The following is a 13,521-nucleotide window of genomic DNA, read 5'->3' as shown; positions in this document are numbered from 1 at the left end:
TGAATATGCTCTAATTTGGCACAATAGCTTTAATTTGATACTATATTTTTAGCTCTAATTTGGCACAATAGCTTTAGCTATAATTTGATACTATATTTTTAGCTATAATTTGATACTATATTTTTAGCTGTAATTTGATACTATATTTTTAGCTATAATTTGATACTATATTTTTAGTTGTAATTTGATACTATATTTTTAGCTATAATTTGATACTATATTTTTAGCTATAATTTGATACTATATTTTTAGCTGTAATTTGATACTATATTTTTAACTATAATTTCATACTATATTTTTAGTTGTAATTTGATACTATATTTTTAGCTGTAATTTGATACTATATTTTTAGCTATAATTTCATACTATATTTTTAGCTATAATTTCATACTATATTTTTAGCTGTAATTTGATACTATATTTTTAGCTGTAATTTGATACTATATTTTTAGCTATAATTTGATACTATATTTTTAGCTATAATTTGATACTATATTTTTAGCTATAATTTGATACTATATTTTTAGCTGTAATTTGATACGATATTTTTAGCTATAATTTGATACTATATTTTTAGCTATTATTTGATACTATATTTTAGCTATTATTTGATACTATATTTTTAGCTATAATTTGATACTATATTTTTAGCTGTAATTTGATACTATATTTTTAGCTGTAATTTGATACTATATTTTTAGATGTAATTTGACTTCATATTCTTTTAGCTCACTCGAATTTGATACTATAATTTTTAGATCATTCTAATTTGGCACGATAGTTATGTATATATTTATATAGTTATTTAACATTATAATTTTTAGTTCACTCTACACTATTTATAGCTCATTCTTATTTAACACTATAATTTTTAGTTTACCCTATAATTTGACACTATAATTTTTAGTTTACCTATGATCTGACATTATAATTTTTGGTTCACCTATAATTTGACACTATAATTTTTAGATCAGTCTAATTTAACACTATATTTTTTAGCGATAATTTGACACTATATTTTTAGCTGTAATTCGAATTTATATTTTTTGCTAACTCTAATTTGACACTATAATTTTTAGTTCACCCTATAATTTGACACTATAATTTTTAGTTCACTCTAGTTTGACACTATATTTTTGAAATACATTTTTTACCAATTATTTTAAATAGGATTTTTTAAAAAAATTACTTATTACAATATCAAATAGGAATGAACTCAGTATACTCAATTTCACTGCTTATTATAAGTAAAAAGTGGAAATTGCTTAGAAAATAAGATTAAATATATTCTGCTTATGTGGTTTACTTAACAGACAAGCTAATGAAGTGCTGGATTATTGTATGCAAGCTACTTATACGTTACAAAACCCAACTATGCTAATTACTGTAGTAGCCAATGCAAACACATTACATACAGATTAGCACTTCTGCAATGGACCAAAACGTTACTCCAATGTAAAATTACTTAAGATAAAAATGCAGTATCTGTGTGCTGCAATATTTTTTATATCTAATGAGGTTACGCTCTCTCAAACTTGGGGAGATTCTGTTTATAAACGCTGCTGATAGGAACTGACGAATCAAATTAATTCACGTTCTGCTATCAACCAGTCAGAAACTAGAATTGCTCCATAAAAATTAAATCTCTTAGCATTGCAACACATAATTTCTTGTGTCAACATGGCTGCAAAATTATAAAGTCCAGAATCTGTACAGAACAGCTGCCCACCGAGAATTCTTCATCTCCAGGACTTGCATAGAATAACTACCCATTGGAAACTCTTCTGAAATTAAATATGGCTTCCAATTTAAGACTGTGTTTGCTGATAATAGTCATTATAACGATTTTAGCAATTAGCTATTTATTATTTTGTTTTTGTCTTTCTCGTCAAAATGGCATCAGGGTGTTATAAATTATTTTGTACAAACCTGCCAGCTCCACAAATACACATTGTTTCATCTGTGAGATGTTTTAGTTTGTCACGTCGCTTATGGTGCCAAACATTGCTTGGGCGTTTTCTGCCAGCAACCTGTTTAAATAAAATAAGAATCTTGTTTCTATATTTTTATATTGTTTACACAATAACATATAAAGAAATTCTGTTTTTCATCATATTTTTTCCATTTTTTTTTTTTTTTTTTATGTATCTTCAAAAAGTGAAATAAAGTTGATTTTTATTAGAGAACTAGCAGGCCACCTGGCGTTGCTCGGTCATAAAATATGCATAAATATTATATTTTAATTTATGCAAAAACTGAAACATGTGTATGCGAGTTATGTTTGTTCTAAACAGTTCACATTTTGTAAGCAAAAAAAAATACTTGAGTTGAGATCGAAACCAAAACCTAAAGACAGTGAGTCAAGTATGATAACCATTAAACCAGCCTGACACGATCTTTAAAATGTGTTTTCAAACCTACTTATTCTTAACATAAGGAATCTGTTGTGAACAATTCACGCATGTGCATTCGTGAAACAGTTGGCAAACAGATAAAAATCCAATGAACCCCACATTTTTGACCTCTTAGCAGCCCTTTTTTCCATATGAAAACCGATTAAGAAGTTTTCAGCATGTCTGAATACCCTATATACCAAATTTCAAGTCTATAGATCAAATATTTATTGAGTATATAAGTTGAAAATTGTCCTCTATCATACACACATTCTCACTTTTATAAATATGTAGATAATTAAAGCGAAATTGAACTTTAATGGTTTCATGGGATATGGTCAAACAAATTGACCAAAATATCTTGGTTCAGGTTTAATGATGTTGTGTCCTTATTTTTACTAGTCTGTTGGGTTATGGTCAAGATTGTCTGCTCTTTTTGATTTCTGCTGTCCACTTGGATGGATAATTACCCGTAGTGAAGCAGACAAGAAAGCTATTCTTAACATGGGAAAAGGAAGGAGGGTTTTCATATTATTTAAGAAAATAATAATTAATCAAAGGAAGCATATATTGCTTGTCAATGTCGTCCCATCTGCATGTTGTGTAGTGGTGGGTATATATATATATATATATATATATATATATATATATATATATATATATATATATATATATATAAAATAAAAATTACAATTAAATTTACCAAAATGATCCAAGATGGTAAAATTAAAGGAAAGTATATTATAAATATTAAAGAATTAATATTTATAAAATTATCTCAACCAGATGTAAAAGCTCGATAAAACCAAATAGGAAATAGAGCTTATAATATGAGCAAGCAGTTAATGAAATATGTTAAAAAACACTTTGAAATGAGTTAAAAACATATTTAATCTGAAAAGGAAACACTAGATAAAAGGATAGTCCTTAATCCACGGAGTTTCGAAGAAATACTCTCCTTCTCATCAGAGGGTAGGAATTAGCAAAATGCGGGATCGGATTTTGCATGCAGAAGTATTTGATGAAACAACAAGTAAGTCAAAGATCTTACTTGAAAACAAAAAAAGTGAAGCAGAGGGAATGTAGTGAAGAAAATGAAATTGGTATATTTCGGCAGTATTTTTTCATTCAAGCAAACATTATTAAATGCAATGGAAACACTTTGCTTTATTATTCTTTTTTTTTCTAAGTTTTTGATTTTCCGTATATTCCTTTTTATATCAAAATCGAAAATATTAATAAACATTCCATAGTTGTTACTGTCACGAGTGCTTTCGATTCGTCCACAAATCCTCTTCAGGTGTTGAAGAAGTAAAGGCGAGGAGGAGCGAAAATGGAAATTAAAAAGTGAAAAATAAAATATACATTAAACTGCGTTCGGTGATGGTAAGTTAAAATATATAAAGTTGATGAGAAGTCGATTAAAAATTCAAGTATTAAAATCTGCAATTTCGTGGGCACTATCAGCATACCTTACACGCTACGCAAGACATTTTAATATATTGCTGCTTTTCTCGAATACAATATTATTTATAGTAAGTTGATGAGTTCTAATGTATAACGCTTCAAGAATTTTTTAATTTTTTTATATTATTTTCACGTTGTATAATTTTTGTCTTATCGACAAGGACCTTTTTAAGATTGGAGGGGGGGAACAGTTGCGTTCTTTTATCAAATAAATATATATATATATATAACAAAAGTTTATATTTCAAATTTCAAGTTGTTGACCATCTTACCTTTTATTTCTTAAAATACATCGAGATGCACAATTCCTGACAGCACCTGTTTCATAGCACAGAATCATTCATGTTAACGTTGGCTTCAAAGATGGACATACTGTAGTTGGCTGCTTTTAGATTTAGGTGATTCTGATATTACTTGTAGCAACTGATGGCCATAATATATTGAAAAACTCTTCCTTCATATTTTAAATCAGTTTTTTTTTACACATCGCTTTACCAACAAAGAGTAAGGGACAATGAATGATTTATGTAACAATAAATATTGCTGCACGCCGAATCAGTTAGTGCGCATGTACTTGCTAAATCAATTAGGTCGCACATCCATTTGTTGGACATACAGTTCTTGCATGGTCACATGACAGACCTGCTAATGAGGCATGCCCGGACATGATAAAAGCAGATCGCTGGGAGGAGTTGGGAGAGCGTTCAGACCTGCGTACCATGAACAGTGCTCTACATCTCATCAAACGTTTTGATACAACCCGTGTAGTGAAATTTGCTTTGCGTCTCATTAGACCTTTTCTTTTTTGTTTTTTCTATATATACAGGGTGTATACGATAAAGTGGAAGTAATTTCAATCCACAATTTAGGTGTTTTAAAGCAGCATTATCAATCTGAAATGTTACTGGCTGTACTCTTTAGAGTCAGATGTTCCAGATTAGCCACCTAAAAATACTAAAAATAATGAGTGCTAGTGTAGAATTTAATCATAGAATGTTATTGCTAAATTGTTCCGCATTGGGCATAAGGCGTCTGATATTATCAGAGACACTGGTTATGTTCCTAGGACTGTTTATCATGTTGAACTTAAGGGAAGGTAAAGACACCCAAAGGAAGGCTCACAGTCTGACAAGTGATAAAATCCGCAAGAGAAGGTTTCTCGATGGTTTGAAACATTCCATTGCAGCAAATCCATCACAGTTAATGGCTGAACTGACGAAAAAGCAGAATCTGATCAAAATGACCATTTCTAATGCAGTACAGAAAGATTTTTGGATGAAGTCATATTGCAGACCACATTGTAATATTCTTAAAGTAAAATCTAAGATCATTCATAAAGAGAGAAGCCCCTTACTACTCAATCATCTGAAATACCATCGTAGTACCATACACATTTTTGTGGATGAGAAAAGTTTGTTGTAGACAAAGTTTCCAACTGCAGAAACTCGAGAGTTATCACCAATGACCTTTCTGGTGTTCTTACAGTCGTGCAGAATAAACAACCTGCTTCTGTCATGGTGTTTGGAGCTGTTGCCAGCGATAGGAAAGTCATGCCCCCTCACTTCATTGAAGCGGACTTAAAGATCAATATGGCAGAATATCTGATAATTCTAGAGGAAGTTTTCTTACTCTGGATTACGAAGAAATATTATCCTAAGAAAGTGATGTTCATCCAGGACTCTGCACCTGCTCATGGGTCAAAAACAGTGCAAACCTTCTTGAAGAGAGAGTTGCCACTTTTTGTGCTCTCAAATACCTGGCCTTCTAGCTTACCAGATTTGAACCCCTGTGACTATTGGTTATGGGGTGATGTTGAGAAAGACTCTAATGCTCGCCCCCATAACAGTGTGGCCTCCCTGAAAACCTCCATAAGGCAAGCATTCTGCACTATCAAAAAAGTGTCAGCTGTCAAGGCCTGTCGTGCTTTTAGAGCTCACATTCAGCAAGTTGTGGACGCAAAGAATAAAATGTTTGTATTTGTTTGCATTTAATAAAACAGTTAAATAAACATACACAAAACTTTTGCTGTCTCTTCCTTATCAAGGATTAAAGTTTGGGCACTTGTACAGTTTAATCAAGACATTAAAAAATGAAAATATCGAAAAAAGGTTATATTGTATGTATCCATTTTGAACTAAAGATCTCTGAAAAAAAATTTCACTTAATTTGATCAAATATGTTTTGTTTTTTTTACAGCAGAAAAACACGTTTTTATGAGAGTGCGTTGAAGGCAGACATCTTGGAATTTTTTAAATTATTGTTTGGAGTTTAGAACACGCCACGGCGAGATAACTCAAGTTAAAGCGCTGACACTCCCTCCCCATCTTTAATACTAGTTTTTCTTCCTAAAAATCGAACCTTTTGCTCGGTATCATAACAAATTGCTTTTTCACTGTAAAACAAAAACTACTTGATGAAATTAAGTGAAATTTTTTTTTTTTCGGAGGACTTCATTCCATAACGGATACGTACAATTTAAACTTTTTTTTCGATATTTACATTTTTTAACATCTTGATTAAACTGTACAAGTGCCAAAGTTTGAGATCTCAAATTGCCAATTTAGCATTTACACGCTGTAGAGTTCAACTAAAATGCCTCCCACTCAAAGTGTTTGGATCGTGTGTTAATCACTCTACATGGAAGAATTAACCTGTTCAAAAGAAAATAAAGTGCATGTTCATAACATCCCCACTCCATAAAAAAAACAAAAATAAATAAAAAAATTTTATGGTTTACATACCCATGGTGGAAAGAATATATTGTGTATCAAAAATCACATAAATTAGCCGGGTAACTTTATTTAAAAAAAAAAAAATCAAATCAAATGATTGATAATCTCTCAACGCCGTTTTAAAGGACAAGGGAGATAATTCCAAAAAATTCAAACTTGTGAGATTTTTAAAAGTCATCCTTAACATGGAGGAGAGGGCATTGGAAAAACTCAAATTCATCACTAGTTATATCCCCATTAAAACCATCTTCAAAAATAGAGTTTAAAATCATACTTGTACATTGTTGTAATGCCTACAAATTCCCATTAATCTCTTAAAAATTATTTCCTTCATAAAAATAATAGTACTTGATGAATTTATGTAATTTTTGGAGTACAATATTTTCTTTCTGTCACAGGTACGTTTATCATAAAGATATTTCTTTATTTTTGTTATTTTTCTGGTCGGACATCTATGGACTAGCACTGAAAATAGTTTGTGAACATATCACTGCTATAGATCTATCTTAAGAATATAGATTCTTATTTTTATACGTACGACCAATGCGTCCAAATCTGTTGGCTGTCTTTTTGTTGGCTCTAGTACTTTGTGAGATTCCGGCATCCGCGTCAAAGCAAAGAGAACCTCCTTTGGTACATAATCACATTCTTTAGAATCGCTTTCTGGGATTCCAATATTTGGCAGAGACTCTAAAAAAGAACAACAAAAGAAAAAAACATTTTGATGCAGGTGATTACAAGAGAATTACAAGGTGGAAGGAAAAAATTGTCGCCCTAGAAAAACGAAATGATTCCATTTCCATTTGATGAAAACCGGTTTTCTTTTTTTGTTGCAGACCATCAACTAGTTGACCAGTTGTGTACAAATCCCAAAAGCGATAGGAGCCTTCCATTATGTCTGAAACTAACAATGTTCAATGACCAAGATCAGAAATGTGCCGCTGTAGAACTCATGCTTTCTATTGATCCAAGTTATGACAACAGCATCATTGTCAGCACCCTCAAAATTAAAATCCAAATGGTTCAATGCTTGAGGGTACAGCTCAACAGAGTTTCTGGCCATGGTTATGGTCTTTGGTGTGGTTTCAAGTGAAGGGCACATCATGCCACCTCACATCTTCAAATTCGGCTTGAAAGTTAACACCAGAGTGTACTTGGATGTGAAGAGTGTGGTGATCCCCTAGTGCAATCCGGTGGCCGCTGGCAGAACCTGGATGTAGCAGCAGGACTTGGTGCTGGCCCACATCCAAAGAGACCCAGGTTTGGCTTCAGAAGGAGTGCTACAACTTTGCACTCTTCTCTCACTGGCCACCCTTCTCACCTGACCTGAACCCAGTGGACTACTTTGTTTGGTCATACATTGAGAACATCACCAACAGGACCTCCCACAACACCAAAGCCAGCCTGATTGCCGCCATCTTCTGAGCTCCAGCCGGTGCTTATGGAAAAGGTGTGCTCCTAGTTCCGAACCCATATCGATGGGGGTGATTGAGGCTGAAGGCAGCTACATTGAATAGATGTCAGCTTTACTACATAATCAAGTTACCTGAATTGATTTTTTCAATAAAAGTTTTAAAATAAAGCTGTAGTGTTGTTTTCTTTAGGGTGACAAATTTATCGTTCCACCCTGTACTAATGTTGGCGTCTCACTGCAGTTAATGGCGGCACTGTTTTAGAAAATTTAGAAATTCAGAGAAATTTGAACTTTACAAATTTTATGTTTTCGAATTAATTTAGATAAGGATTTGTATCATTTAGATTCTTTGAACTACTGCTCTTATCTTGTGCATTATTCTTAAAACGTTTTTTCTGATAAAAGCATAGAGAACAGAAACTGGACCTTCAGTTGAGGCAGCCTCGTAACTCTTGCTTCTCTTATTTTGTCTTTTAGTCTTCACGTTCCATGAGCGATGTTCTGACAAAGGAGGAATAAATGCTGTTTACTGGGTCGGAATTTATCAATATAATATTTAACGTTAGTTCTTGACTTTGAAGTCTTTTATTTATTTGATTTTATTTATTTAAGTATTTTTTTTTAGCTCCTTCCATCAACTGGCTTCATGCTTTGTCTTGAGCATGGAAAGCAGAAAGTGAACATTGGATTTACAGCAGCCTCACAACTCTCGCTTCCCTTATTTTGCCCTTTAGTCCTCACACTCCATACGTGATGTTTCTGACAAAGCAGGAAGAATTGCTGTTTTCTAGCTTGGAATTTATCCACATAACATTTATCTTTTACTGTATAACATTTATCATTTTGACCTTGAAGTGTTTTATTTATTTAATCATTTTTTTTAATTTATTTCTTTTTTAATTCCTTACATCAAGTGACTTCATGCTTTGTCTGGAGCAATAAAGCAAATTACACAATCGGTTTTGAGAGACACATTTCTGGAGATTGAAGAACTTCTCTGCAGATGATATTCAGAATAGAAATAAAAGTTACTTATCTAACACTACTACCTGATTATGACTGACAGAACAAGAACAATCTACCCCTTAAAGTATATAAGTTCATGTCTAAAGATATGTGTTGAAAAATGTTCTAGAGTGCCTGTGTTCTCAAGATAACTGGTCCTCTGTCACATCTTTTATTCTAGGGTTTCCCAAAGTGGGGCTCCATGAGTGAGACTGAGGGTCTCTGGAAGCTCTTTCTTTATAAGGAAAAATTAAATGGCTGCAGACATTTAATTGTTGATCTTTTATATTGGAAAGAGATACGATACATAACTACAGGTGTAAAGAGTTTCAGAATGGTTAATGAAAAAGAAAATAAAAAATATCATTAGCTAGTGTTAAAATTTTAAATTAATGTTTTCCATATTTATTTTAGAAATTGTCTTGTTAGTGTTCCATGAAAAACCTTTGCCCTGCTCAGGAGCTCCATGGTGTCTTGAAGTTTGGGAAACCTTGTTTTAGTGAATAATGCTGATGGAAATACTGGGTTAATTTTGAAAGTACATAAAGATTCCCGAGTTTGACCCAAGGATTCCTGAGTTCAATAAGATGCACTTGAAGATTGTACAAGTAAAAATAAATTATTCATGTAATAAAAAATGAATGATGAGTAATTAAGTATCCAGAATCATTATAATTAAAGTTTTAATTGAGGTTGATGTGCAGCATATAACTGATAGTCATTACTTTGATTTTGTGTATTTTTAAATGGCCTTCTGTAAATCTGATTAAAAAAGAGAATAGTGACCAGGACTAAATATTTTTTTTATTCTAGAGCATGTGTTTGGCATTACCTTCATTTAGCTCTGTGCATTTGATGAGTGCAACAGAAAATTGTCCATGAAATCCTAGTAAAAACTGAGCAGAGTATGAATCTGATCCTCTTCCTAACAGATTCTTTCAGATCCTGTTTTTTTTTCTTGTTTTTTATCAAGCTCTGAAAAAATAATCAGTATTGAGAAGTGAGTCTACAGTCTGGGTGTGAGATTTTAGTGGGGTAGTTGTACCTCAGCTAATTATTTATCTTTTAGAACCCTCGATAAAAAATGACAAACTCCTTTTAACATTAAACCTTTGCAAGTCTTTATTCCACGGGATAATAGTGGTGGAGCTCGAAGTTCTTGAGTCAGGTCCACGTTGGACTCTCGGTGCTGGGTGAGGAGGAGAGGAAGGTGTGTCTTCGCTCGCGGCTCTGTGCTGACTGTTGGATCTTCCCTGCACTCTTTTTGGGGACAGTAGGATCAATGCGCCCTGCCTGTCGATTGGCCAGTCTATGGCCGGAGAACTTACAGGGAAGCATTGATCCGTCAGAGAGTATAGTTCATTAGGGGGGGTTGCTACAAGATGCCCATTTAAAATCAGTCTTGAAACTCATGGAGATGAGTGGAGTGACAGGCCCTGCTATGCTGAACTTCTTCAACAGACATGTCACATTAGAGACCATCATGAATTGACATCTTTACAAGTGCTTCTCCATTGGCACAATTTGAGGAAACGCCTTGAGCCTGCTCTCAGCCTGCCAAGCTAGTAGGACAATAAATAAAACATCCTTATATTTGCGTATTGGTTTTGTAAAATGACATTTTATTAATTAATTACGATTTTGTTATCATAGAGGTGATTATAAACGTAAGATTTTTAGGTCTGCAATAACGCATAAGGTGTTTTTACAATAATCGTTCGAGATAAGACAGAAAAATATGATAAGATTTCATCGAACTCTTCTTTTGCTGCAGCTGTGTCATCATCTTCATCAGTGATGCAACCAAGTGGCATGACTAATAGCCTCTGTTGTATGCATATAACATTCAACCTCAGAACCTTCTTTGGCATCTGAAGCCAAAACTATACTACTACTTTTATTGCTTTGTACTTATTGCAATATCTTTTAATGCTCAAATGCTGTTTCAGAATAATGTATTAATTTTCAGGATATTACATTCTCCTTTCGCCATAATTGTTCTGTGAGCATGTGACCATCCTTCCAGGCATTATGTTCTCCTTTATTTGGTGTGTGTGGGGGGGGGAGCATAGTTTAGTATCTGTTCTGTTATTACAATACCATTCTTCCAGGCATTATATCCTCTTTTTATTGAGGTGTGTGTGCCATAGTATCTGTTCTGTGGTCATTAAACCATCTCCCAAGGATTACTTTCTCCTTAGAGAGAGAGAGAGAGAGAGGGAGAGAGAGAGAGAGAGAGAGAGAGAGAGAGAGTATTGTATACTGGTATAAGAAATAAATAAAAATAAAAAAATAAGATTTAACAATTTACCTTTGCATTCAAGCTTGCCATTATTCACCTTTCGGTTAGCCTCTACTGTCGTCATTTCGGACTGAAATGAATAAAATAAATGTTTGTAGAACAAGGAGAAACAATGTATTTAAAAAGAAAAGTGGGGGAAAAATGGAACAGCATATTTACTTTTATGTTCAACTAATCTATATATCTATAAAAGTGAATGTGTCTGTCTGTCTGTGTGTCTGTGTGTCTGTCTGTCTGTGTACATTTCCCTACGCAATAACTCTGTCAATTTTTAGTCTATAGACTCGAAATTTGAAATACCGGGTACTGAGATTTAAACGTGGAAATATGATTTAAAAAATAGCGCGGATCGCTCTCTGCATTAGCACCATTTTTATTTATTGCGGACTATTATTCTCATCTTTATTAGTTGTTGTTTCACGAATTTTCGGCCAACTATTCCTCTGGCCTTCATGAAAAGAAGTCCTTTTATAAATGTTCAGTAACTTTTTCCTTTTATTATTCTTAAAGAGTAAAACTTTTCTTATTCATGAAAGGAGTTAAGCCTACGTAAATAAATAAATGTTTGTACACGTGACAAATTATCAATAAATGGTTTAGTTACTTTTTTTAAAAAATGTTTGTAAAAGTGCGAAAGGCGACGTTGTTGTACAACCATTACTCCCATGCTTAATTTCTATACTTATAGGTTTTTGGAATTTTTTTCACTGGATTATTATTGATTGGACACTAATTAACAGATTATTAAAAAAAAAAATGTAAAAAAGAAATCATTATTTCGACATTTGAAAGTGGTGGGTGCTCACTTTTTAGTTACAACGTTCTGATAAATCAGTCACCCATTTTGTAAGCAATAAAAACGCGGTATATCAAAACCATAGAAAGTAAAAATAATGAGTCTCTACCGCATTTGTAAGTCAGAAATATATTTGTTTCTCAAAGAAAAAAAAATAGAGAGAACAGGACTTTTTTTTATTGTTTTCATGAAAATAAAGTTTCGAGATTTTTAATTATTTTTTTTTTTTTACTTATTTAGTCAGTTTGTGTTTTTTTTTTTTTTAATTGTTTTTGTGAAAGGTGAGTTTTTTTTCAAAACTTTTGTTTTGTTTCTTTTTAATTTTTTTAAAGTATTATAAATTTCACTAACATGCTGGAGAAATGTTTAATAATTTGGTATTTTTTTAGATTAGGTCCACCTCCACAATTTTCCTTTCAATGACGACATTTATAGGTTTCCGAGTATGCTGAACACGCAAATTGCATTGAAATTTTGCGGAAATAAATAGTTGTATTATGCATTGTATTCTTCGTCGGCCATCTTTTTACGTGCACACGCGCCATAAACAAATACACACACGTAAAAAAGATGGCCGCCAAAGATTACAATGCATAATACAACTTTTTATATCTTGATAACTACTTATTTCTGCAAAATTTCGATGCGATTTTCGTATTCAGCATAGTCGAAAACCATTGCAAGTCGTCATTTAAAAGAAAATTGAGGAGGTGGACCTAATCTAAAAATTTACCAATAATTTTTAATCCCGTACGCCTCCCGATACATTGCTTCGTCAACATGCGACCATTTTATATCTCCCGAAGACACTTCCGTATGTAGAAAAAAAATAAATAAAAAGTGACCGATTTACCAGAACGTGGTAACTAAAAAGTGAGTACCCCTTTCAAATGTTGAAATGATTTTTTTTTTTTTTTCAATTTTTTTTCATAATCTGGTTAGTGTTCAATCAATAATAATCCAGTGAAAAAATTTCAAAAAACCTATCAGTATAGAAACTCCACCACGTAAGTAAATAAATAAAAAATGTTACGTGCGCATGCGTTAGCCTTGACTAGGGGGGTACTAAGGGAACGACCATTAAATAATTCTGCGGGTCGCCATGGAACTCAACGCCCAAGGAGTACCAAAATAGTTTTCATGATCTGAAGAAAATTTTTTTTTCGAAAAGTGGGTGATCACTTTTCCATCTAAATTTAACTTAAAATGAGCACCCACTTTCTGGCCACCTGAGGAAGGGGCATTTATTTTCGTGTTTATTGGCTTAAAGGTTTTTTTGACAAGGCAGTTTGGTACGCGAATGCATATTTAACAGTTTTCGTTTATGCTCACGCATAGCATAAACAAAGGCTACGTCTGTGAAATGGAAAATAGTCCCAGAGTTCAGGGGTTAATACCATGCAAAAGAAATC

General features: G+C 32.8%; 1 protein-coding gene across 1 annotated transcript in view; it reads right to left on the bottom strand.

Moving 5' to 3' along the window:
* LOC145241411 (axonemal dynein light chain domain-containing protein 1-like) overlaps positions 1-13,521 on the bottom strand; it is a 182,933-nt gene that overhangs the window by 161,679 nt on the left and 7,733 nt on the right. The window contains exons 2-4 of the mRNA XM_080104340.1: positions 11,323-11,383; positions 7,131-7,282; positions 1,930-2,030 (exon numbers count right to left, since the gene is read on the bottom strand). Of these exons, the coding sequence (XP_079960466.1) occupies positions 1,930-2,030; positions 7,131-7,282; positions 11,323-11,377 (308 nt within the window). The 5' untranslated portion in view covers positions 11,378-11,383. The remainder of the gene's footprint in view (positions 1-1,929; positions 2,031-7,130; positions 7,283-11,322; positions 11,384-13,521) is intronic.

Source organism: Euprymna scolopes, chromosome 20 (assembly GCF_053919585.1).
Source record: "Euprymna scolopes isolate OS-2025 chromosome 20, ASM5391958v1, whole genome shotgun sequence".
NCBI classification, from domain to species: Eukaryota; Metazoa; Mollusca; class Cephalopoda; order Sepiida; family Sepiolidae; genus Euprymna; species Euprymna scolopes.
The sequence above is the reverse complement of the archived record's forward strand: the minus strand, read 5'-3'. Positions and strand labels throughout refer to the sequence as shown.